The 27,402-nt window shown below is 37.8% G+C and overlaps 2 protein-coding genes across 8 annotated transcripts in view; one reads left to right on the top strand and one right to left on the bottom strand.

Annotated features, from left to right (window-relative positions):
• LOC126854392 (tyrosine-protein phosphatase 99A) overlaps positions 1-9,895 on the top strand; it is a 255,790-nt gene extending 245,895 nt beyond the window's left edge. For 3 of the 7 annotated variants that reach the window (XM_050601050.1, XM_050601049.1, XM_050601045.1), the window contains 11 exons: positions 538-821; positions 1,502-1,722; positions 1,912-2,037; positions 2,190-2,365; positions 2,462-2,753; positions 2,845-3,016; positions 3,095-3,219; positions 3,303-3,580; positions 3,661-3,796; positions 3,891-4,482; positions 4,570-9,895. In XM_050601050.1, coding sequence (XP_050457007.1) covers positions 538-821; positions 1,502-1,722; positions 1,912-2,037; positions 2,190-2,365; positions 2,462-2,753; positions 2,845-3,016; positions 3,095-3,219; positions 3,303-3,580; positions 3,661-3,796; positions 3,891-4,388 — 2,308 coding nt within the window. In that variant the 3' untranslated portion in view covers positions 4,389-4,482; positions 4,570-9,895. The remainder of the gene's footprint in view (positions 1-537; positions 822-1,501; positions 1,723-1,911; positions 2,038-2,189; positions 2,366-2,461; positions 2,754-2,844; positions 3,017-3,094; positions 3,220-3,302; positions 3,581-3,660; positions 3,797-3,890; positions 4,483-4,569) is intronic. The other 4 variants (XM_050601051.1, XM_050601047.1, XM_050601048.1 and 1 more) reach the window with 4 other exon arrangements.
• A 1,040-nt stretch (positions 9,896-10,935) lies between these two features.
• The window catches only part of LOC126854390 (cell adhesion molecule Dscam2-like), a 114,163-nt gene continuing 97,696 nt past the window's right edge, over positions 10,936-27,402 (bottom strand). The window contains 16 exon segments of the mRNA XM_050601037.1: positions 10,936-11,410; positions 11,514-11,604; positions 11,725-11,971; positions 12,540-12,826; positions 14,444-14,728; positions 15,098-15,526; positions 15,954-16,081; positions 16,158-16,293; positions 16,658-16,951; positions 17,338-17,646; positions 18,347-18,528; positions 19,647-19,801; positions 19,978-20,126; positions 23,418-23,719; positions 24,528-24,675; positions 25,427-25,606. Of these exon segments, the coding sequence (XP_050456994.1) occupies positions 10,987-11,410; positions 11,514-11,604; positions 11,725-11,971; positions 12,540-12,826; positions 14,444-14,728; positions 15,098-15,526; positions 15,954-16,081; positions 16,158-16,293; positions 16,658-16,951; positions 17,338-17,646; positions 18,347-18,528; positions 19,647-19,801; positions 19,978-20,126; positions 23,418-23,719; positions 24,528-24,675; positions 25,427-25,606 (3,746 nt within the window). The 3' untranslated portion in view covers positions 10,936-10,986.

Consider the following 27,402-nt stretch of genomic DNA (forward strand, 5'->3'; position numbering starts at 1 on the left):
AGATTGTCCAGTTTACTTAGTCGTTATTTATTCTGCGAGCACGTCGTTCGTTGATTCGTGAGATCCTCTCGATTGGAAGGCCGCGCCTATGTGATGAATGCTATCGTCGAGATTATGTCGTCGAAATGAAGAAGTTCTTTTACAACTTGTAAGTTTCGATATATATATATATATATATATCGAGATATGTGTGCTTTGAATCCGAAAGCCTTCGTGAGCGAAGGAATGCGTGATATCAGCATTTGATATATCAATATTTGATCATTTCTATCTGACCAATCCGTATACTTGTTTGTCGTTGATACTCTGAGCTCTGCAGCTGAGACACTTGAATATTTTTACATTGTTTAAAATGCCTCATTATAATATCGTTAGTAGAGAATATTTATATAAATTGTATTTAAAAAAAAAAAAAAATATGTATATAAAACACACGAAACATACAAAGGATTTTTTCTAAATATTTTCTAAGAAAATATATTTCGATGAAAAGAGAAAAGATATCTAGACGTGTGTGTGTGTGCTTTTTTTCTCTAGACCGATTTTTAGGAAATGCTTCCACACTGCCTACTATTTTCTGGATTATCCGCCGCGGAATGTTCCCACTCTTCAAGAATGGGAAAACAGCGAGCAGGACGGCGAGAGGACCGCCGTGGCCGTCCAGCAATTCGTTCAGCATGTCGCGAGTCTTCACGCCGACGGGGACATCGGTTTCAGTAAAGAATACGAGCTCATACAATCCGAAACTGGGGACTACACCGTGGAGAATTCTCAATTCGCCGAGAATAAGGCCAAGAACAGATACTTGAATATACTCGCATGTAAGTAGCTTTTGACATGTGTTAAGCTCGTGTTCACGCACTGTCGTAATATTTACAAATGAAAGGAAACATCTTAATATAGAATTGATGATTCTTCATAATTCCTCACGAGAATGTTCCATTACTTTTCTGAAGGATATTTCTATTCACCGTCAAGTCATATTTATTACGACTGATTTATTTTAGTTCAGTCTGACAATCAATGACTGACCTCTTCATTGATTCCATCTAACTGGGAGCATTGTGACGAATTATCAATTCTTTCTGACGACAAAAAAAATTCAAAGAAATTAATATTTAAATAAACTTATTCTATTTAAGGCAATAACAATAATCGATTCAACAAAAAGTGAAACGTTCAATGATTTGAAAATACATACAGTCGCGAAATTTCTGTAATGGAAGATATCTCCTCTATTATATTATGTGCGGAAAGGAGTAAGGAGTAATAAGCTTTCGTCAAGTTAAAGCGAATGTCTCGGTATAAGAGATATCTCGGCTTAAATCATAGTTGATTTTTACGTTGATTAAATTGATAAGTGGATAATTATATAATCATTTTTAAAACTCATATTTTTAGATCAGTCTTATTGAAAATAAAATGTGAGACATGGTTTAGCCTTACTTAACTCGAAAAAAATAATGTTTTGATTATACATTCTTTACGTTATTATCACTAGACGACCATACTCGTGTGCAATTACTCTCCTGCGGCGGTGGGCCTCCTAAAAAGGGTCAAGATTATGTTAACGCAAATTACATCGACGGGTGGCAAAAGGCGCGAGCATACATTGGTACCCAAGGTCCACTTCCGCCTACGTTCGATGGCTTTTGGCGGATGGTTTGGGAGCAACGCGTATCGATAGTCGTAATGATTACCAATCTGGTCGAACGCGGACGTGTAAGTGTGACTTTGATATATCACGTTTTTTAAATTATAACATAGAAAAATTTCTATAATAAATAGTCAACATATAATTTAATTATTTGTATGTAAAAATGTTCAGTTTACAATGTAATAATTAGCGAAATTTTTTGAGTTATTATTTTTCATTAATTTTATTATTATTATTATTTGTTTTTATTATAGAGGAAATGTGATATGTATTGGCCCAAGGAAGGGACCGAAACATACGGTTACATTCAAGTGACTTTAGTGAAGGAGGACATTATGGCGACATATACCATCCGTACTCTTCAAATCCGACATTTAAAGGTATAAATTTAGAAATAAAATGCACACGCGCTTAAAACATTTTTAAGAGAAATAAATGAGAATAAACATAAAGATATCATATCGCGGAATAGATTGTTAATGTAAACGCGTCAGCGAATTTTTATTAATGAGATCTCTTTCTGATTTTTAAGCAGATTAAAAAGAAGAAAAATGGGACCAATATGGGCGAACGTACTATATGGCAATATCATTATACCAGCTGGCCTGATCATGGTGTACCCGATCATCCATTACCGGTTTTAAGTTTTATCCGTAAATCGTCCAACGCTAATCCACCCGAAGCTGGACCTATCGTAGTGCATTGCAGGTAATAATCGCTATAACATTTTAATAAGAAAATGAATTTTTAGTCGATAAGATATTTAGCTTAGTATTAATATATTTTTTTTTTTGTATTTCTTAGCGCCGGCGTTGGACGTACCGGAACGTATATTGTGATCGACGCCATGCTGAAGCAAGCCAAAGCCAAGAACGAAATCAACGTATTTGGTTTTCTCAAGCATATCCGTACCCAGAGAAATTTCCTGGTTCAGACGGAAGAACAGTACATTTTTATTCACGATGCTCTGCAGGAGGCGATAGAGAGCGGCGAGACCAATATCAACTCTAACAATTTAATGAAGCACATTCAAGACATGCTATGCCCATCGAATAACAAGACTGACGCGTGGAATAACATAGAAGCTCAATATAAAGTGACTATTTTAATTCTTGAAATTGGATTATATTTATAATATATAATTATGAATATTAAGTTATTAACTTAATTATTTATATCATTATTAGCTGGTAACGTCATGGAAACCTAAGGATTTTAATCTCGTATCCGCTACCAAAACTTGCAATATTCACAAGAATCGTAATATGGACATCATTCCCATCGAAAATGCGCGCGTCCATTTAACGCCGAAACCTGGTGTCGATGGAAGCGACTACATAAATGCGACATGGGTTTCAGGTAAGTAATATAGCGTGTCTCCACTGTACAAGTAATGTTTAATCGCAAATGAAATTACAATGAGATGTGTTTTTCTAGGTTTTCAACGCAATCGCGAGTTTATTATAACGCAACATCCGATGGAGAATACCATAATGGAATTCTGGCAAATGATGTGGGACCACAATGCACAGACTATTGTTATGTTGACTCAATGCAACGAGGTACGTGTCTTAAATAAAATCATTAATAATTACATAGGAGATAAAAGAGATGGTATTTTATGATAAAAAATGTTGTCTAATAGGAATATCCAGAGTTTTGGCCTATTGAAGGAAAGGATCTCGAATCCGAAACGTTCCGAGTACGACTCTGCGGAACAAAGGAGACTGTGAATGGGACTATCCTACTCGAAGTCGCAGTACGATCATTGCAAGATGATTACGAACTCAGCGCTAGGATTGTTCAAGCGCCGTCGAATCAGAACGGTCTGTGGCCGCATAATAACAATCCAAAGACTTTTGTCAGCATCATCCAGGACTTTCATCGAGATTATCAGAACGGTCCTATCGTCGTGATGGACAGGTACATTATTATCATTCTTAATAAACAGCGATGATATTAATTAAATGAGCTAATACAATTCATATTATTACTTATTTTAGGTATGGCGGGGTTGAGGCTGCACTCTTTGTTTTATTGACTACCTTAAATAAACAATTGGAATTCGAGCAAAGTGCTGACGTTTACATGTTTGCGAAATTGCTTTATATGAAGCGACCCGGCGTTTTCCGTACAAAGGTAAATTCCAAGTATATCAAATTTTTGTCAAATTTTAATCATATCCGCGATAAAAAGACTTCATAAATTAATCATAAATTATTATTCTTTGTAGGAGGATTATGTATTGCTGTATCAGTGCTTGGAATCCATGCTGTCGACGAAAAGCCGCGCGGAACCTGATTTGTACGCCATGGCAAATGGACATGTTGCCTCACTGAACGATCCGAACGAGATCAGGTCGGCCTCATCGATTCAACATATGCCGATAGATTATCCATCTAAGTCATCCGTCATTCGCGAATATGCTACCGTAGAAGTCAGTTCCGAATACCTATCCGATTATACCATTCCCATACGCGTGGATCATCCGATCGAGTCGTCCAGCAGCCGTGGGAGCGAACCATGCCTCTCCTCCCACGGCGGCAGCAACGATCATGTAGTATCACCATCGGAAAAAAGCATGGTGGTGTCACAGAGAAACATTAGCTATCATAATCACCCACAATCTGGCGTATCCGTAATGGTTGATGCTAACGGTTATATCACAAATGGCAGCATGCGTGTACCCTCCGATAATATGGAGCCTAGCTGCAAGATGATGCCACAATGATGCCGGCCTATCTTCGGTTGCAGCGCACCCTCGCGAAGGTCGGCCCCGCTGTAATCGAAATTTCTTGAATCGTTGGAAGTTTAATCTTGACCTGGTAAGTATCGATCAAATATATAAAATGTCTTGGATGGAATATACAGCAGATATGATATTGAGAGAGAAAAATCTGTTTCTCGAGCAGACTAATCTTCGCATCGCGAAGGAAGTGATAATTCTTATTCAAGGGAAGCTGAAGGATCTTCGAACGGATTTCTTAGTGTACATAAGATTAAGGCTAGACGTGAATGTTAAACGTGAAGGATTATAAATTTTGATAAGAAAAACCCGTTACCAGCGGCGCAAGAGCGGACAGTGCCAAACAAAGAGACAAAATGCCGCCGATGTATGCCGAATGGGTGACATTTATCTTATCCGTCGCGTAAGTTTATGCTGTTTAATCGATATGTATATATTATATATAATTATATATATTTAATGACACACATCATACATACACGCGCCCGATTGCATAGACACATGCATAAGTAAATATACGTATATATAAGTTCACGCGTACATGCTATATAATAATATATATATATGTATATGTACGAGATGTGTGTGTATATGTATGTGTGAGTATGTGTATATGTCGAATATCCAACAGCTTCGAGTTGCCAAAGAATCACTACGATAGCTTAATTGTTAGAATGATACTCCCGTGGATGAATGTGTATATATATATATATATATATATATATATATATATATATATATATATATATATATACATACATACACGCGTATCTAATTATACTATGTGTATAGTTTATTATACATGCGAGGAGTGCTTCGTAAAGACGAAATCTCTCGCATATACAGAATCATGACCGTCGCGCATAACTAAACTATAAGCATCTGCCCTCTCTCTCGTTATTCATCTATTCGATTTGGTCCAAGTTTTGGCCGCACGATATGCGCAGCTTATCGTACTGTTACTGCCATTTAGGGAAGATATTTAGCGACTTGCCGAGCATGTTAATAGTTAATTCATAAAATTAAGTTTAATCGTGTCATTTTTCACATAAGATTGCTTGACACATATATACATATGTGCAAATCAAATCAAAACTCACATCGTATAACTACAACGTGTCAAGTTAATTCGCATCATTCAAACGATATCGGTAAACGAACTGAACGCACAACTTCATAGAAAATTATATGGTTTTAAATAATCGAACATGTTAAGAGATACAAATTTTCTATGAAAAATAGCGCGAATCTTACAGATATCATAAGTCTTTTACGAAGAATATAGAAGCCGATACTATCTCTGGTTGATTTACATTTTAAAGTTTGCTTTTTTTAAAATTAAAAACATGATATAATAACTTTCTTATGGTGATGACAATCGCAATATTTTAATAATTATAATTTGTCGTTATTTATTTTATATAGAAGAGAATTGTGCGTGTGAAACAAATCCTAGTAAAACAATATTTTATAAATGTATTTGCATTTTTATATGTGTTAATATTACTATATATGAAAACGCATGAACGATCATAGATTTTTGAAAAAAAGTTTATTTATTAGACTTTTACATCTATCGATATTTAAGCAAATAACTGGTTATGCCCATATATTTACAAAATAATATTTAATTTGTTTTCAATTTGCTTAATAATTTAATGAACTAAGCTATCAACGAAATGAAAGATTCGACAAAAAAAAATCGAAAATCGACAAGTCGGTCATCTTGTTACATTATCGCGCATATTGATTTTTAGAAGTGTTTTTATCGATTATTTGTTAACAACCCAATGAAATAGATACTTTATGAAGTGTACGTTCCGTCGCTTGTGGCCTAACTCTATAGTACAAATTAGATTCTATGTTCGAACAATTATTCATTTAATTAAGTGCAAGAGACTTTCAAACCGGTTTGTTTCAACTTGCCGAAATTATATCATAATTAAGTAATAACATGATTCCAATAATAATACTACAAGCATTAGTTTATATTAAGTATATTATATCGAGTAATATCTTCCATTTTTAATTGATAATGTCGCAAAGAGAAAGAAAGAAAAAATAAAGTGTTTTTGCATTTCCTCACGAATATATATTCAATAGATTTATTTTATATTACGTATTATTATGCATATTATCGCGAAGATTAAAATCACTTTTCATCTTTTAGACAAGCTACTTTAGCAAAGATACTGAATGAAAGGGAGAGAGCAGAGGCAATAATTGCAGTGTTGAAACTGAAATGTACATAAAAAGAAAGAGAGAAAGAAAACTCTCTAGTTTTCTTGATCAGCCTACTGTGATTAACTATGAGAAAATGGTCATTGGACACATGCTCGTTAGAGAAAATCGCTTTACCACCGATATACATGAATATACCATCAAAATTAAGAATGTTTGTATAAACGTGTAAGACTGACTGTATTCGTGAAAATCAGGAGAATTCCCGACTCTCGTTTGCTTGCGTTGAAATCGTGGCGAATCACGATCGCGAGAGCATAAGACAAAGATTTTTCGAGAAAGGGATAGAACACGCGACATCACTACCTATTCCTTTCTCATAGAGTTACTCTTTTAAGAACTATGAAGTAGCACCAAAACGTAACAACGCGCTTGCAATGCGAGTAAATGCAAGCATTTTCCGAAAATGTGAATCGATTTTCGAGATCCCGTATTGATCTTATGTACATTCAATTAAAACAGGATCGAGTCTCGATTAATTATCAATTCGTAAATACGAACGGAACACCTATCGATTATTGTCTAGCTATAGAGATTACTATGTATGTAAAAAACGTGTCTTTTAATTAATGCCGTAATAATTTAAGTCATCTAAAGAAACAAAAGCGAGAAACGATATTATATGCATATACACATACACATGCACACACAAATACATGAATAAGCTACACCGAAGAAATGCATACACACCTGAGTGACAGACAGCTCACACAAACACGGACTCGTCGCGCTAATACTTGTGTGAAAAGAAAAAAATATATATAAATATTTATGATATGATATAAAAATGTGGAGGGAATCGGAGAAAATAAGATATAATTGTGGATGCATGGTGGATGACGATCGCCCGGTTTTGAGATCAACGGAGACACACAAAGACAATGCCATATAGAAAGGATAGTGCTCGAATTTTGTGAATGATTTGTACAGCTAACGACAAGAGCGATATCTCGTCGTGCAAAACGAGCAGAGACGCGATCTATATACTGTATTTTACGATATTATACGGTTATATATGCATGTACCTATACACGGATAACACAAAATAGACGTCTAATGAAGTATGAATGGCCGTCGAGAGACAAGGCGATCGTCGAGAGATACAGTCGCCCGTATATAATTCGGTGATAAAATAGGTGGTGTGTATAGATAAAATGTAGACTCTAGTCAACATAATATTTGTAAGATGACACACACGCACACATCTTATTCGTTCCACCGTTAGCTCGCATCTAGTTCTTTTGGTCTGTTCGTTTCGTTATTTTTCTTCCGATATTAATGAGAGACAGGAAGAAAAAGACAGAAGATGATGTCAACGCGTGATCGCATTTTCCATCCTTTATCCACTGGATGATAAAATAGCTGTGCTGCGAGAAGTATATGTCGAATGCCTATTCAAGAAGAGAGCGGAAAACTCTTTTTTTTTCTTTTTATTAAAATGTCACTTTGAAACGCGAGCTCTTATACAAGTATTGTTTCACCGATACTGATTGTAGATATTTTCGGACATCGTTCAATGGGATGAATAAAAGCGATCAAATAGCATCCATCGCGAAAATTCTTTTTTACACGCATGATATAACAAAGATCGCGTAACTATAGCATTCGTGTGGAAGAGTGGTCCGAAAAATGGTTTTATATGATTATATATATACATATATATACACACGTATATGCATATATATGTATATGTCTGTATGTATTTTATTATGTGAAACAGAATTGGAAACGAATCGAGCGTGGATCATGTTGGCGCGGTCAACATTCAGAGTCTATTACTTATATGAGATAAAAGGATCTGGCGTATGTAGAAATGGATGTATTAATAGAGAATGTATATGTCGAATGCCTACTCGAAACTTCAATAGACAACTGTGAAAAATCACACTCAAGCATTCGTTCAATTGTTTCGCGTATAAATATATATATATATATATAAGTTGCCGCAGTGTGTTTACGACTTTATAATTATTTATTATGCGAATCGTCGCAGCACATACAGGAGACTCCCGTTCGAACGTACGCACTACGGCCTATACTAACTGTAAAAAAAAAAGAGAGAAGAAGCTCTTTATATATATATTCGCACACGATGTATTAACAATTCACGAATGATCCGCCGGTTTTCGTCCAAACCGGCTAGCGTACGAAAGCTGTAGCGGTTCAAAAAAAAATTAGAAAGTTAGCGAGAGTCTTGAAGGACACACGGGGTGTCACAAATCCGCGCCATGCCCAATTAATATCCGAATACGATGAGAAAAACGAAGCTGATATATAAAACGACAGTTGAGGCTGCCACACGTATCTACGAACATTTCTTCTTTTCTCTTTTTCCTTAACTCTTTCGCTACGGTACTTAAACTACTACGTGGCTCGATGATATGTATTTTTAATGTTTATATATTTCGACGACATTTCCAATATAAACATTATGTAATTTAACACAAAATTCTATGAGATTTTTTGAAATTCGATAATTAGAAAATGAAATTTTTGTATATATTCTATATATTGGAAATATCAAGTTAATAATTGAGCGATCAAGTATAGCGATCACGAGAAAAAAATAGTCGTTTATAATTATTAAGCGATATGTGTATTTCTTTCTTTATATATAAAACGGAAAAGAGAAAAAACTATATTATACTTTCTTGAAAGTGTGCAAAGATAACGTAGATATCAGTTCTGTATCAGAATTGCAGTCGGTGGAACATTATCGATAAGGCTGTGGTCTTGTATCAGTAGCGAAAGAGTTAATCTCCGAGCATAGCGACCGCACTGCCTTCGATAAAATTTTTAACAAACCGATTCTGACCATCGATTGAAGATGAAAAGAATGATTTGCGTCGACGAGATGAGCCGCGTGGCAAATTTAAAGCGAAGCACGAATGAAAAAATCAAACAGTTCTGTTTCTCCTGTTCCTATGACGTCACGCGAATCGTCTTCTTATCGACGCGATTCTCGTTATTAATTATAAATCCTTAAGCTAACGACACATGCGTCAATGAGTCATGAAGGACGCGAATGCTGGTCTACAAATGCAGTTCTCATCAATTTCTATTGCTCGACGTACAGTGTCTCAACGAACACATACACAGAAATTTTAGAGAGGTTCAAACGAATATAATGATTGCGATATCAGTCATTATGTGCGATAATAGTATTATTCGTTTTTTTAACTGTACGCTTCATTCGAGAAGAATTGTCCGTGCTTAAGAACATATACGTCTAATAAATAGTTTGCGAGAAATCTGCAACTGGATCAAATCAGCCAAGTTTCACTTACCAGCGAGTACAGGCGAGTATAGGCCGATCTGCTCACTTCAGCCGCTTTCTGTAAAAGAAACGTACGACGCAATCACCCGATGACCAATTAGTGTTAAGCTTAAGTATATACGCGAAATATTCACTGCATCTTATTTTGGTTATTCGAATTTCTTAACAATTATTTTGAGTTTTGTATATTCGTTTCGTTTTTTTAGCTCAAAGTGAATCTCATTGATGATATTTACATTTTATAGAAACATTTTGTTAATTTAACACAAGAATTGTCCTTATAAATGTAATAATATTTATATAATGCATTGAAATATTTAAATTTTTTTAGAACATTAGAATCATTTTCATATTTGTACAGAAAATAGCGATTTTTTTCTAACTTATAATATTCTCGTTGTATGAGATAATTATGAAATTTCTCTCAAGCATATGAGATGTTAAAAAAATAGAGACTATTGCCACGATTAAACAAGAAAATATGTATCTTGTATTATTAATGAAAATTTTGCGTAAAGATAGAAATGGATCCTCCTCTTTCGAAACAACAATTGTTATGATTTATGTGCAATAATTACGATTATAGTAATACACTTCTTACTTCAATTAACGTATGATTTTCTTGTTGTTATATTAACAGTAAATCAACTTTAAAACGCCCGAAGTCGTGAAATGTTAATGGAGGATTAATGACGATTCGATGGATCTATAAATATATTTTTGTTGAAGATTCGCAAGTAGGCGTATTTAAATGAAACATTATGCGGGAATAGATAAAGGTGTACAGATGTTTTTCTTCTTTTTTCTGTAAAAATAAGTCTTTATTTGTAAACGAACTCTTTGGCAGTAGACATTCCAAAAGACAAACATCCAGAGATCTAAATTCGTAGAGCTGACGCTCTCAATCGTCTGTCAATCGCATTAAAAATCTCAATGTGTGACGAGAAAATCGTAACTTACTTGACTTAATAACATTCATGCTTTGGCAATGTTTCGCTTATTGAATCTTTCATATTTTGTTTTTTTTTTTTCTTTATTTTTGTTTTCCATATTTGATTAAAACACTTAGACGGTGATAGTAAAATCTTTGGGCGATTTGGAGAGCGAGCTATTCGAGTGGAGACCGGTCGATCGTTTTCTGTGTAACTTCAGCTTCATGTCGATGTCGCACTCGGCTTCACTGGTCTCGTGAACGTCCGTGAAGCCGCTCGGTGGCTTCAATTCCAACGTAGACAGCTCGCTGCCCCAATCGTCGTCCCTTCTCATCATTCTGAACGTGCCCGTCGGCTCCTCCAGGAGACAGAGCGACTCGACGGACTTTCTGGTGCTCGGCTCCTTCTCCAGCCTGTCGTAGGAACCAGGACGCACCGGACGACTCGGCGACGCTCCTCGCGAGTACGAATGCACTCCGGACTCCGACAACTTCAGCACCGGTCGCAGTATACCGGGAATGCGACCGTCGATCATGGCGTCTATCGCGCCGCGACTCCTGCGAATGATCAATTGTCGTTTACTTATGGAAACGAATGGCGACTAATTTTGTTTAAATAATTCTTTTTTCTTTATTCGATGCTCAACCAACATTCTTTTACCTTTGCTTTTCGAGCCTTGGGAAGGTCTTCCTCTCAGAAATTGGTGACGGCTCGGTTGATGTACTTGATTCGTGCGTGTGGTACAGCACATCTGGAAAGTACGTACGCGAGACGACGTTGACGCGGTAGATAATTAGTGGCTGCACGTTGGATTACATGATGGGCCGCGCGAGCACGCAGCCCGGACACAGAAAACCGAATACTAACTTACTATGATGAACCGGTCGCTGCACCAGGGCAAGCCGTTGCTGATTGACGGGGTTGGGTCCCGGCGAACGGGCCATTATCGACGTCGGACCGGAATCGTCCAAGTGATTCGACGACTCGGTACGGCTGCTAGTGCCGACTTCCGTGTCGCTGTCCGAACCCAGCGTGTCGTATTCCTCCGATTCCGATTTAAACGATTTTGATTTGCGTCGCGCCCGACCTCGTACCTTTGTGTATTGGTCCACGTCGCACTACAATCGGTTCGCATCGTGTGAGATTCTTCGCGAGAGAGAGAAATACGAGAGTTACGATTGCCAAGATTCTTGCAGAAGATATTTCCAAATTTTTTAGATCTCAAAGTAATAGTAACGCTACTTTTGTTATTTGATCGAAACGCTAACAGAATGCTAAGTGTTTTAATCAAAAATTAATTAATCTCTGAAATATCTGCTTCAGTTAATTGAGAAAGGATATTCTTATCGATACACCATCTATAAAATGATAATGTCCTCATTCTTTCTAGCTCTTCATTAATATTTCAACAACTGTAATTATATATACTATGTCATATTACTTCAAATTGTAATTAGGTAATCGATGTCCGGACGATTCTGATTTTAGAGTTTTACGCGGTATAATCTTATTAATTCAAGGAAGGAGTAATTACTCCTATTGCATTTATAATTTTGTTAATGAGATAACTTAATAACGATGATTTTATCTGTACAGTAGCTAGAATCCGGGAATTTTTCATCATCTCGGATGTCACAATCTACGACGAGGAGTCGTAAGATGGATCGTTGTGAGAAATAAACATACTTGGGCACCTTGCAGCATCGTCTCGCTGCGTTCGTAGAAGAACGCTTGTCTCATGGGATTCGCCGAAAGATTTTCCTGCTCGGGCAGATTGAAGGTGGCATACGGATAAATATCTTCCGAATACTCGGGTATTCGTTCCAGGGCGCTCACCTCGCGGCAGGGTGATTGTTGTCCCGGTTTTCTCACGGTGGCGTAGTACTGTTCCCTCTGCTCCATATTGTGTTTGTTGTCCAAAGCTGCCTGTGTTTGCGAGCTCGGATCGTTCGCACCTCCGGTTCCCTCTGGATCTAGAAACGATGTATTCGTGTCGACGGATATTTATTCAGAGTACGGTATTTTCTTATATATATATATATATATATATATATATATATATATATATATACATCTAATTTGCAATATTATATACAGGTTTAACGTAACTTATGTTTATATGTATATAATTAACGTAACTTCTCGTGCACATAATTTCTGGCGAGGTGAATGTCACAAAAGCTACAGGCAGATACACCAATTAAATGGAGAGTACGGAAATGGAGGTGCGTATTATCCGCTACCGAATCGGAATAATAGGCGGTATGCGAAATGACAAAGGGACTAATTTCAATAAGAAGATCACTGCAGAAATTAATGAGTCTTGAATAGAAGAACCTCTAATATATATTGCATATGAATAGTCAAAAGTACCTTTTAAAGTTGATAACGCAGATTCCAAAATTTTATAGACGTATTAATAATAGCGATTACTAACATGAAATGTAGCGTAATATCTATCTCTTTTTTCAATATTGTATCATTATTATATATACACATATATTTATTTATAATATTATATATAGATTAAAAACGTGGTTTAAATAACAAAGCCATAATTTTTTTAATAAGAAAATTAAAAAATAATAAATATCGAAAACTCTATAATGTGTGTTATAAATTAATAAACCGATATGAGAAATCAAGATTCGCTTTAGCAACTTTATTATTGTTTAATTAAACCCTTTAAATTAAATTATCTGCAATCTCCCAGTGATTGATAATTAATAGAAATTCAATATTCATCACATCATGGAAACATTATATAATTATAATACTTATAAAGTATCGTAAATATATATTGCGTCGGTTGCAAATAAAATTTGCATATATTAAATATTATATATTATTATTAAATGAGATTTTCTTCACAAATTGAGATCCATTAATGTGAGAAGAATTCATTCTCGTAGTATTTAAAAAATATTTTAAATAATTTTAAAAGAAAGCGTTTATATATAAGAAGATATAGCATGATTTATTTTTTTACTTATCGAAAATAAATTATTTTGATATAAAATATAAGAGAAGGAAAGAAAAATCTATAATGGAAAAAAATATTAATTATAAAATAAAACTTTCCTCTACAACATATATGTATATGTAAAATAGCAAAATAGCAAAACAATAATTTGTCTAATGATACGAAATAACTCATTACTCGTTCACTTATTCATTGTCACCAATATTTCTTCAATGTTATGTAATATAGCGCGAGATGTTTTCGTTTTAGTAACAAACGATTATTTGAAGACTGCGACTCTCAACGTGATTCGTTTATGAAGTTTTTAATTAAACTAAACGCTCGCGGCGGATCACAAACCGCTGCTGTTGACATTGTACCTGATATCGAGAGTAGTTGACGAAAAACTAAAACATCGAGATTGTCCCACCACTTCCCTGTTCCAATTCGCGGCAGAATCGTTACAATGTGTACCAAGTGGGATACGAGAAAATAAACGGTATCCGACAGAATTTTTTTTTTTTTTTAATGGGAAACCGAACCAAATTTTGTAGATGGAATCCGTATTCACTCGCTCGAAGCGTATGTTTGAACTGATTAGAACGGAGATCGATAGGCTCGTACTCACGTGTCTTGAGGCAAAAACACACCCCCGCGATCGCCAGCATGACGGCGAGAACCGAGATGACGCTGGGCGCCAAGACATGCGCGTCGAGATAGAGCGGAGTGGTCTCGCTCTCCTGTGGATGATCCTCGTGCAAACGGTTGTTTCCGTTCGGTGACAGCGTGCTGAACAGATACTCAGCCTGGGTGGAACCGGCATTGTTGTAAGCAGTCACGCGGAGCTCGTAGCTGATGCCACTCACTAGATCCATGATGGGAAATTTTGATTGCGGCGGAACATTATTGGACACTGCAACATATATTGATTAAATGTAATTAATAATTGGCTTGAAAGCGCATAATACACACTAATACGGTAAAAGCATGTAACATTAATTTCTTCTCATAAAATCTTCTCTAGATTTCTCTAGCTTTCAAATTAAAAAATCTTGAAATAATAAATTTTGTTTATTAAATGATTATTATTGCGATTAATATATTTTATCATGCACACAATTATAAGAAAAATAACATATCAGCACTTTTCTGACCAAGAGAAATTTTCTAGATATCGAGCTGGGAATTAATTTGCGACGATCAACGTCATGTTTTCGTGAATTATCGAGCGCTACTTCTTCGCTTCGTGACTTCAACTTTTCAAAGAGTTGTAAGTTCTTACCGAGCAGCCAATCCCCGGGTAGCCTCCTATATTCCACGACGAAGTAGGTCAACGGGCAGCCGCCGTCTTGCCAAGCCGCCAACTCCAGAATAACGAATGTCTGGTTCGGCTTGACGAAGTGATATTTTGGAGGCGGGACGGGCTTGGAGCCGTTCGTCTTCGCCGTCTGTATGTCGCTCGCACTACCGCTCCCAATCCTGTTGAAGGCAGCGAGCGTGAATTGGTAACGCGTGCCGCATTGCAATCCCTCGAGCAGATGCGTGCTCGCACGACGGTCCAGCACGACCTCCTCCCATTCAGCGAATTCCCGACGATAAGCCAGGAGGAATCCCTTAATGGGTGCGCCACCGTTGTCACCCTGCTTCCATTGTAACTGGATGGCGTCGGTTGTCGTGCCGGTCGCTAGCAGAGTCGGCGATGTTGGCGGTACTATGTGCGTAAAGTTTACCAATTAGAACTTGGCTCGTGCCGCTCAGAGAGATGGAGCGAAATATCGTCCGCCACACTACTCGCTTTCCGTGAGATATATTCCTCATTTTATCGTGCGGATAAGAATTTATGGGAATTATTCTAATATCGAGTTGTGTGTTTCATAACTTTACTATCGCGAATTTATATAGAAATGCATCTTGAGCTCGAGAGAGAGAGAGAGAGAGAGAGAATGTGTGCCTTCAAAATTATAAGTCTTAAAAAAATTGTGATGTAATTTCAAGTCGAAATATTTTTTCGCTATTTCTTCAACGGATTAGAGAATCTAAATATAATTTTGTAACAACATTTGCTGCAGCATCTCTAAGAAAAACTGTAACCAGCGTTTGAATACGTGTATTTTAATGATTTCATTTACGCAACCTACCTTGTATATGCAGCGTATACGTAATTTCGTCCGTGCCGAGCGAATTCTTCACGTGACACGAATAATTATCCTCGTGACTTCTCTGCACGTTTCTCAGAATCAAAGTATTATCGGGCCCAACGTACGATCTGTAAAATTCATTCCGTGAAATGACATATGTTTTATCAAGCGATTTCGCTCTACGTAATTCGTCGTTACACTTACTTTTGCAGTAATTTCATGTCAGCACGTCGCCACTCGACGCTCGGACGAGGGTCACCGACGACGAGGCAAGCCATATTAACGTCCACTCGCCATGGAACCACGATGGGCACGCCGAATGATATTATGGCAGCTGGAACTAATTAAAGTACTCTGGTTACGAGTTTCCATTCGTGTGCCATTTGCTATAATATCCTTTCGTAAATGCATGGATATTATGGAAAAGCATCGGCAATACCGCGTTTACTATTGATCGAAGAATATTTAGTCACAAAGAGCTAGAGATTTTCCTCTATGCAATATGAACTATCATCTGGCAAAACTATACTTTTCTAGATATTTTATTCACATTTTACAGACGAAAGCCATATAATTTTCTTGGGCAACTTTGATAAAGAATTCGATTTGAAACAAAATCCCCGAACGTGAAATGCCTGACAAAGTTTTATGGAGGGAAAGCAAAGAAATTTTTCAACAATAAAAAAACCTCAAGACCGACTTACCGGTAGTGCTAGGCTGAAATTTGACAACTGGCGTGCTCGAACCCTGACCGACCTTAGTCGAGGCCGTGATCCACGCCTCGTAAGACTCGTGCAGTTTCAAGCCTGTTGCCTCGTGATGTAGATTCTGGGCGGGCAGGGTGTTCTTGATGATCTTATCTTGGCCCTGCTCTAACATGCGAATGTAAACGGTGTACTGGGTGAGCAGCCCGTTCGGTCGTCGCGGTGGCAACCAAGATATCACGACGGCATTCTCGCCGCTCACCACCCACTTTACGCGTTCCGGAGCATCGGGAACTATTAGCAGAATTATTTCTTTATTGCATAATTCGTAAAGAAATTGTTCATAAAAAAGACGTAACACGATAATGAATAGTATTTAAACGAATCTTGCAAATATTATAAATTTATCTATTTTTTTAATCTTTCGAACAATTATAATTTTAATTATAATGTTTTTGAGAAACGCTTCATTTTTTAATATATATTTCGTATAAGAAACATTTATCTTCGAGAAACAAATAATCTTCGATATTAAAATTATCGATCAGACTTGAGATTGACCCACTTAAATAGCTCTCTTTCATGAATATAAAAGATATTTTTTTATTAATATAAAACATTGATTATGCGTCGAAAGAGAATTGATTCGCGCATTAAAACGTTCTAAATTGTCAGTTTACCGGTTTCCCCGGTGGTGCAGGACACGGGGTTGCTCGCGACACCCTCGCCGGCCCTAGTGAAGGCGAGCACCTGCACCGTATAGTTGGTATACGGACTGAGAGCGTGCAAGACCGTGCTGAGAGCATGACTGATTTTCGTCTCTCTGCCGGCTTGCGAGTCTGAGGCGGCGCCGCTCGCTGCCTCGTACAGTACCTTGTATCCCTGCACGACCCCGTGAACTTTGTCGGAAGGCGGTAGTTTCCAGGTCACCTGGATGTTCTGACCATTCAGTGCGGCGCAGGCTACATTCTGCGGTGGCGCACTTGGAACTACATTCATCAAATTGTACACCGTAAATCGCTATATCGCTCCGCTGTATCTCCTTCAACGTGTCGAAAAATACGGCCTCGAATTTATATTACTAAGACGCAGTCTATCAAAACTTTTTCCGAATTTCTATTCAAAACACGATCAATCGAATCGGACGGAAAAAGTACGAAAGTATGAGAGCATACGCGATTTTCAATTTAAAAAACTGTGGTTTAAAATAAAATATATCCCGGAGAAGAATTTAGATAGGAGCCGATATAACAATGAAAACTTTAATAGAAAATTATTAATGTTAAAATATTTATTATATTAGTTGATTAAAAAAATTATTATTACTACTATCGATATTTTGTAACATAGTTCATAGTTTGTGTATCGTGGGAAAGCTCGTTTGATAAACCAACATTATTACGCAAATAATTGCCATTCAGCATTATACATTATATATGGTATGGTATGTTTACATGAGCGTGCGCTGTACACACGACAAACTTTAAATTATAATATTAATTTGTAATTTGAAACTTAATCTCGTCATTTGCAATTCTCAATTATATTTAATCCGTAATCAAAATGCAAAGAGGTCGCTTCAAAGCGGCACGCTGTAATTGCCTTGTTTAACGTGCCAAATATTTTCGTTAACTCGAAATGCCGCAAACTCGGTAAATGAGGAAGTAAACTGAGGGACTTTTCGCTCACCGTCCTCGAATGTGTGCGCCGTCACGGGATCGGATCCCGGGCCGTCACCTTTGCTATTGAACGCCTTTACCACTATGCTATATTGGGTGTATTTTCGCAGACCGGTTAGTCTATAATCGTGCGAACCGTCCCCGTTTCCTGTGATTCCGACCCGCGTCGTGTTCGTTAATTGATCATCGCTTCTGAAATAAAAGCGTTAATCACGGTTCGTTGAAGCGAGAAGATAACACGAGGTACGGAAGCAATCGACAGCGCTAAAATCTAAACGTTCTATCAATTATGCGAAGGAAAAGTGTGTCAAGAAAAAGCTGTGAAAATAGCTTCTGAATTATTTTCTGCGAAAAATCGCATTTAAAAAGAAATCGTTCCTTTAAATTGTATAGAGATAATATGAGTATACAGTTGTGCTAGTTGAACGGCTACTCGTTAGTAGAGAGTTACAAATATAAATATATTACCGGAACGATATTTTTTTTCTCTTATTCTATTATTCGAAACTTGGTGCTAGTCTAAGAACGGGAGAGACTTGGCACGAAAGTCGCTGTCGCCAAACTTTACCGGAAATCGTTCTTCTTATCGTTCGCATTTATTATGTTCCGCCGTCTGATTTTAGTATAATGGAGGAACTAACAATCTCGAAATTCAATGGAATATAACTACGAAACTCGGACAAAAGATATTTTAAGAATTCACGATGAAACTGAATCGTATAATCCAATTATTCCGAAATGTCACAACGCAAACATTACCATCATATTTCATTTAATAAGTTTTTGTCGCAAAACGTTTTTACATTCGTAGCAATTTTATTTTTGTTGACAAAATAAATGGATTTTACTGGGCTAAAAAAAAAACAAGAAATTTATAGAAAAATTATTCTGTAGAGAGAAAGACATTTTTAAAATTTGATAAATCCTTTACATAAATGAAGAAATTGCCAAATTTTTCTATTTCTCGATCTTGGCTATAAATTTTATTATTAGAAAAATTTTTATCTTGCCTCGAAAATAACACAATACACGGTGAAACTGTGTATTATGATCGCTAAACATTCTGCTACGCAAACAATCAATTTTTCACTTGAAAAAATATTGTTGCAAAATTGATAATCTGAAAAACATATGAATTTGTCGCTTTACAAACGACTCGGTCCCTGTAAATGTATATATACACGGTTGCGCGTTATCTATGCAAACGATCGGATCATCGCGGTCATTGTTCGAGACTTGGAGCTTGATGATGAGCGCTAAATGCCGCAAACTACCTCAGCGCAAGAGCGGTAAGAAGCAGATAATGATACCCGAGATTGGTGTAGCCGATGATGTATCCGAGTAGTTCGCCGTTCCACAGGGATCGATCCGGCGGTTGCCACGTGATCTTGAGCTGCTGCGGGCCCAGGGGCTCCACGGAGACGTGCCTGGGCGGTCCACCGGGTACTTCGCCGTCCGTTTGCACCTGTTTCGAAAATTTCCAGACGCCACCCACGGCGCACGTGAAAAAGAAACAACAGTCCGTCTGACGTTATCGCGCGTAATGACGTTTGTGATAATGTGAAAGTTTTCTTTCTGATCATGCTTTTTTTTGTTTGTTTGTTTGTTTTGTTTTGTTTTTCGACAATGTTTGATACTGACATGAAGGATGTCGCTTGGCGCTGATGTTCCAAGATGATTTTCCGCAAGCACTCGAAAGTGGTAGGTAGTCGCGGGTTTTAGGGGCGATACTCGAGCGACCGTGTTGTCCCCGGCTACCAGCTTCTGCGTGTTGTGCTCATGCCAAACGTCTTTCCAGCAAAAGGCAACAACGCTTAGATGGATGCAGTACGATCTCTTAAGCGTAATCGCGAGTCTCGCGAGGTGAGATGTATCACACCCCGTGCGTGAAAATCCGGACATTTTGACGCGCGATTACCTCGCACATCTCGCTTCGACGGTAGATAAGATAAATCTATCTCTCGATTCTCCCGCGCATCTGTGGCGTGGCACGTAGTTTAATAGTTCGTAGTTGGTCGCAAAAGACGGATCGTATGTAACGAGCGAACAAATCGATCAAGCGAATGACGCTTTAATGGAGGATGAAAATTCTCTACAGACTCGTTTGCGCAAAGATAGCGCGAGCGATAAATATCAAACACGTATGTTAATCGGACGTATATGTGCCGAGTTAAAAATTAATTCGAGATTAATCTCCTGCGGCGCGCGAGCGTGATCTCAAATTATCTCTTGTAAGTATCTTAATTTTAATCCATAATCAGTTGCAGCGCGCGCGACACAATTTTCGAAAGGCTAGTATGAATGAATGCACGTATATATGAAAAATTCATCCGCGATGTGTGTGAGGATTGCAATACGCGCGATTTAGATCTCGCGGAGTAAATTATTGTAATATCGAGGTCACGAATTTATCATCGTTTGACCATCGGAAATCTCGATCCTCGCGAGACTCGATTTTGAGTAAGAGCGATAATAATTCTCGACGGTGCTTGCCTCAAGAACATGTTTTATGCGCGTTAACACCACGACGCTTCCGTGCCCCTTCGTGCGTTAAGTTCGATAATTTAAGACCGGCGGGAAGACTCGAGTCGATTAGGCGTAAATGAGGACATCCAAAGTTAACGAGCGGCCAGGGCAAGGGGCGTTTCAAAGAGAAGTTTGTGGCACGAAAATAGGGCGAGGGAAAGAGGAAGATGGTCGGTAGCCGGGTAGAGGCGGAGGGGAGGGGGAGAGAAGGAGAGAGTGTAAAACAAAGACGCGGAGTGGGAAGATTCGCAAACGACTTTACAGAAAACTTTGGCTTAGCTGTCGTAATGAGAACCGCCAACCTCGAAGATACCCCTAGTATATACAGCCACTTTTCTCTTTAGAAAACAGAATGGTTCCTTTACATCACAAAGAAATACTCGACAATGCACGCGTAATCGTGCTAATTATTATATAATTTAATAACAATAATAAAAATTTTTTTATGCGAGGGATCAAGGGACTCAAAAATTTCAGATAAAAAGAAAAAAAATATATAAATATATTTCTTATACGTAGAATTGATATAAATACGAAATTAATTAAAATATCTTGATGTCGAAAAAAATTCACGAAAAAATCTCGCGCAAAATATCAGAAAGCTTAACCGCGAGCGGAAATATAACAGCTGATGGTCCTCTTGTAAAGAGATTGATCAGCGAGAAATGTAAATTGCACGCTTTCGAACGCATGCACGCGGAAGAACATCAAAGAACGAAATTGTTTCTGCGGCCGCATATACGGGTGTATGAATCGCGAACAAATTCGCGGCGCGCTATGTTATATGTATGGAATCAACTCGACGTGAGTTTACGAGAGACACGACAATGTAATTACCATTGCTCTTGACAGTCGCAGCTCATGCGACACACTGCACCGCATTACGTTGCACGCGTGCATCTTGGAGCGACGTTACAAAATAGCATATTATGAGGGAAAATATTCAGCTTATATTCGCTAGAATTGCTCCGTAGAATAAAATGTTTTAATAAATGTAAATTTTTCGAAAATGAGAAATTTATTTTTTGTTAAACAACGCGTTACGTCACATTGTTACCGTGTATCAGTAATGACGATTAATCTGATTTATATCTTTTCATATTACCGAATAGTGGATAAGATTTTTAGACATGTTTCTTTATATATCTCTCTATTAATAAACACTAATTTTTATTATTTATTTTTCTCCTTCTTCAACTTTATAAAATATTTTCATATAAAAAATTATTCTCTATGTATATTTTATTTTCTTACATTCTTCCAAAAAAAATATTTCGAATAAATTAAATATTTCATCCATAGACGTTCACATTCCGAATAGATACACATTCGCCGTGCGATTGAATTATTACTTATTAATGAGATATATATTATGCTATTCGTGTTAATGGAATTTCGATCGTTTTGACATGAATTTATTTGAACATCGATTGACTCGGCGACTACGCTGATAGGGGGAGAAATGGACGGGACCCATGGCGAAAGCCATGAAGTAAATCCAAAATAAATCCTAAACGAATAGCGGAACATGGAGCGATGTCGAAGGATAAATGATTAATGATTCTCGCCCGACGGCGACGCGACGGGGTAAAAGCCGCGGCCGCGTTATTCGCGAATAACGTTCTCGCGGAAGACATCGTAGTGTTAACTTTAACGGCCAATATGATATCCGCAGATGATAGAGATGCCAAGCGCACTGTGAATACGCGCGCATACATATATACATACACGACATGTATAATGACGATGGATCGAGAATGTAATGGAGCGCAATATACAGCGTACATCAATATTTCTTCTGCGTTCTTTTTTTTTTCTATCCAATTATAGCTCGAGCAAGCACCAGAAAAATCTGGTATTATCTTGATCAATATGCAACGTTATAACGTATTATATTTTTGCAACTGCCGTTGGAATTACTCGCGTATACCAACAGTAAATAGAAAATTATCCAAATACTTTTAATTTTTTCTATATTTATGCGTATCCTCGCTCGCGCTCTATCGAGCGGGCTAGATCAAAGCGCGTTTCAATTTAGATTAAAATTTTAATTTAAAAACTTGAAAATTTCGTAAAAAAAACGCGATGTCTCTCGCTTGTAAAGCATTTACCGCCACATCATCCGTACAAACATGATGGTACAAACATTTTCTTGAGAATTGTTGATTAACATAGAATATAGGATTTTATTTTCCACTGAATTTATATTCGCTGTTTGTAAATAGATAACGATTTTTATATATACATATAGAAAGTAATTATATTTGTATACGAAAGAATGCAGTATTATTTGATATTCTCAATAATGTTATGTCAATTTCATTGTCATACAATCGATAGAAATGTTAATTGTGAAAATATCTTGAAAAAATTAATTTCCAAAAATTACGAAATATACGATGTTATTTCAAGCTTGCAGTTCGTTTACGATTGATGTCGCAGTAAACATGCTAAAGAATCCATCCAGAAAACTTATAAAATGCTGTCTCGTTGCTTTTAATCGATCGATCGCGCGCATTCACCGAAAGAAGAATGAAGGAGAGAAAAATGTGTACCTTGCGCCTCCTTATATTGCACGATATAGTTGGTGATCGGTGCGCTGGCGTGGTTCACGTCACGATCGCTCGCAGGCGAGGACCAGGCCAGCAGAATCGACCGGCTACCCTGCTCGGCCACGTGGAGATTACGTGGGAAATCGGGCGGCTCCTGCACCAGCAGGTGGATTGTTGCCTTGTCCTGACCGTAAGCGTTCGCGGCTACGCAGACGTAGTCGCCGCGGTCCATGTGGCTCGCCTGGACGATCCGCAGCTCGGTGGTGACGTGTCCCGATGCGTCCACCGTATTGTCCACCGCGTACCTGCATCCGGGGGAGCCCTCGAGATGAGCGGTTGCGTGATTAATCGATACGCAAGACCGTCGGAGCAATTGCGAAATTTTCCAGATTTATTTTAAAGGGGCAAAGTGTTATGTTAAAACAACGCAAAGTTAAATTTCGCGCAGAAGAAGAAAACTCAAAATCATTTTTTTTTTTATTCTATATTGATCTCAGTGTTTTTAAGAATATTTCCACTTCTTTGAAATATTTAATGGTTTTATATTAAAAACTGAAAAAGTTGTAAAAAAAATGTCCATCCAATTTCTAAATACTTAGTTAATTAATTCTACTGAAATATCTAAAATAAATCAATAATAAACTAATAAAAAAATATTGTAGACTAAAAACATATTAAAATAATTTATGATATTTATTCTAAATCGGAATCATAGCTAAAATAAATAAAAACTATTATTTTTCAAGTTCATTTTAAATATAATGTTGCGTCTAAAAATTGATTTAAGTATTTTCTATGTGAAGAATTAAAACTAAAACTCTCCAAGTATAAAATCTTATAAAATCTACTCTTCACATATGAAGCAGATATCTTTAAAATCTAATTTAAATAAATCAAGTTCCAAATGTTTGCACTATTAAAGTGGATAGCAAACTTGGCTCATTTTAGCATGCAACTTCGATGAATAGCGAAGTTTATTCTTGCCTTGAACATTTCGCCAATTAATGCGCGTAGATAACGTAGCGTCAAAATGATGCTTGCGTCAAACGGCATATTCCGTTTCAAACCTGTGAGCTTTCACGCTACACGCGCATAATTAATTTCGATACGAACCTAACGTCGTAATTAGGATCGATCTTGCTGTCACGAACACGCCAGCTAAGATCAAGAGGCGCGTCTCCCTCGGCCTCACAGCGCAATGTTACGCTCTCCCCTCTTCGCACCGATTCCTGTCTCGTCCTTACTGTCACCTGCGGACCCGCTGTAGTGGAAATTTTTCATCAGGATGCTGCTGTACATAACGCATCTTTTTACGACAGCACAATGCACATTAAATACGACGCGATAATAAAATCAATTTCCGCGATAAACTAAAAAAAAAAAAAGATAAAGAACTCGCTGATTTCGCTTTTTTTTATAATTATAAACGAGCAATTCAATTTTGTGTTTACGTCCAAATTGCAACAGCCAACCTACGGTGCTTTATCGGATGCGGGTTTATTTTGTAGCCGAAACGAAAAAAAAAAGATCAATTATCGACGCATGATGTTATCCGGAATAATCGCGTGTGTGCGCGCATGTACAGAGGAGGCTTTCATCCAGTGATGCGAAGCAATTATCCAGTGACGAATATTGTAGTAATACTATTGAATTTCCGGCCGGCCGTGTGTGCGCGAATTCAAATTAACAAATTTATTAAATTCATAACTGTCGCATTACATATCACCGTTTACGTACTACATATATGTATTATCGTGTAATAACAAATTAAATTCCCGCCACTCTTTCTATTAAATTCCAAAGATAATTTCAGAGAGGAATAATACGCATCCGACGCAAGTGTAATATTCCGTATTCGAGAATTTTCACGGCTCGAAATTTCTCGCGACAATGTCACGTGGTTAAGGAAAACCCGATCTCGATTGCGCGGGATCCCGACGCGACTCCATCGAATACTCGAATCCGTATCCAGACAGCGGCGGTAACTCTACTCGGTTACATGAATATTTTACCATGAACCGTTAGCCGAATGAGCTTGCTAAGGCCGGGCCCGATGCCGTTGCTCGCCTGGCATAGATAGAATCCGCCGTGATCTCGCGATACCCGCGGGATCACCAAGGATCCGTTTCTGGCCACCCCGGCACCCTCCGTGCCGCCGTATCCGAGCTCCCTGTAGTCGCCCGTAGTTTCACCTGAACATGCAAGGATATACATCTTTACGTTCCCCCTGCACAATACAGCCGTCTACGAATTGTTACTCTACTAAGCTTTACACGGATCCTATATATTGACGAACTCTGACGGGTGAGTTATAAGCGCACTCAAGTGTAATTAAAAACTCGATACGCAGTCGTGTTTTGCCATACTTTTTATGTTTAATCTGTTTTTCAAAAGAGCGTTTCAAATGATGCGATAGATAAGATCTTTATGTAATTTCTAATAAACTTTGCTTTAATAGAATTTTGACTCTCGAGTACGCAACTACCGAGATGCTTAATTTTCTAAAACTTTGGTGGAAAAAGGAAAAAAAAAAAACAATGTTCAGCTTTGCCGGAGGGAAAATTATTTTAGTTCGCAGCGTAAAGTATCACCTTGTTTTACGACTATTATAAAACGGTATTACCCCCCCAACTTAAACGCTGAGAAATAACGCGGAGAAAGTTTCTTAAGCGCGAAGTATTTTAAATGCATTTCTGAATACGCGAACATTTAAATGTCTTTACAACGTAACGTGCCGGAAGCCGAGTAGAGAAAGTATACAAAATGCACGCTTGCAAACGCCTTTTTCCCTCCCCCCGCCCCTCTCCGCTCCGACCCCACGCACGTACATACTTTATTCGCTTATTTCTATCTTTTCATAAATAAACGGCGAAACGAGTGGAAGATGTAGACCGAGAGTATATACCGTGTAACTGCAAACGGTAAAGATTTACTTCGTAGAAGAACTCTACCGAGCAAGGTAAACCGAACACGAGCTTTGAAAGCCTCGCTTTTGAGTAATCAGTCTTTTCGCGGGAGGTCTCTTGTGAAAATTTATGTTTTATCAAAACTTATGGTAGCCGTGCAAAGAGAGAGAGAGAGAGAGAGAGCTCCAAACATTCTCGGCTGATGTAAATTGCATTTATTCAATCTAGCGGCACAAGTAACAGTATTACGCAAAGTTTAATAAAACCCTCCCCCCCGCCCGCAGTTTAATAATAATCGCGCTGCATTAATATCTGCGATACATAGATCGTAGGACGTGAAACGTCTTTTTCCTTGATACGCCGTATCTTCTTTTTTTCTGCGCTCAGTTTCGCCGCTATCTGCATGACGCGCATCATTTCGACAACCGATCGATGCTTCCCGACATCTTTTCCGATACGGTAATAAATGATATGAAAAGCAGAAATATCCACACAAAATTTGTTTTTTATTTTCTTTTCAGCGCAGTAACTTTGAGATTTGTATTCTGATACGCGAAACGAGAAAAACTTTTATACAGATTAATATTCCAGCAACCAGAAACCGCTTAAAACGGCAAAACATGTACAACTAGCTCGCTGAAAATTCTTTGCTTGTACAAGCGGGTACAGTCGTCTGTTTGCCGGTCAATTAAAATCAACAAAACATTCTCAAATTTGATAACAATCTCATTACTTTGATATAACTGCATTGCGCCAAGGCAGACGCAAAGCGCTTTTTTCGAAATCTGACGTAGCCGCGGGCGGGAAATGATTGGCTGCGAGAATAAAATCAGGATAAACGGCGAAAAATGTAACTGCTGCGCCAAAGCGAGATCGGAATTGCGAGGCGAAATGGAGAAGAGACGGGTGAGGAAATCCCTCGCGAGGGGCACGCTACATCAAATCCACGATCAGCAAATTGATGAAACTAATTATACGCTTCTCTCTCCACGGGTAGGGACTTATTTCTGACTACGACCGATCTCTCTGCCAGTGGAAGGATCGACGATTCAGCGAAATTCATGATTGATTACAGTTCCCGG

This window comes from Cataglyphis hispanica, chromosome 14 (assembly GCF_021464435.1).
Source record: "Cataglyphis hispanica isolate Lineage 1 chromosome 14, ULB_Chis1_1.0, whole genome shotgun sequence".
NCBI classification, from domain to species: Eukaryota; Metazoa; Arthropoda; class Insecta; order Hymenoptera; family Formicidae; genus Cataglyphis; species Cataglyphis hispanica.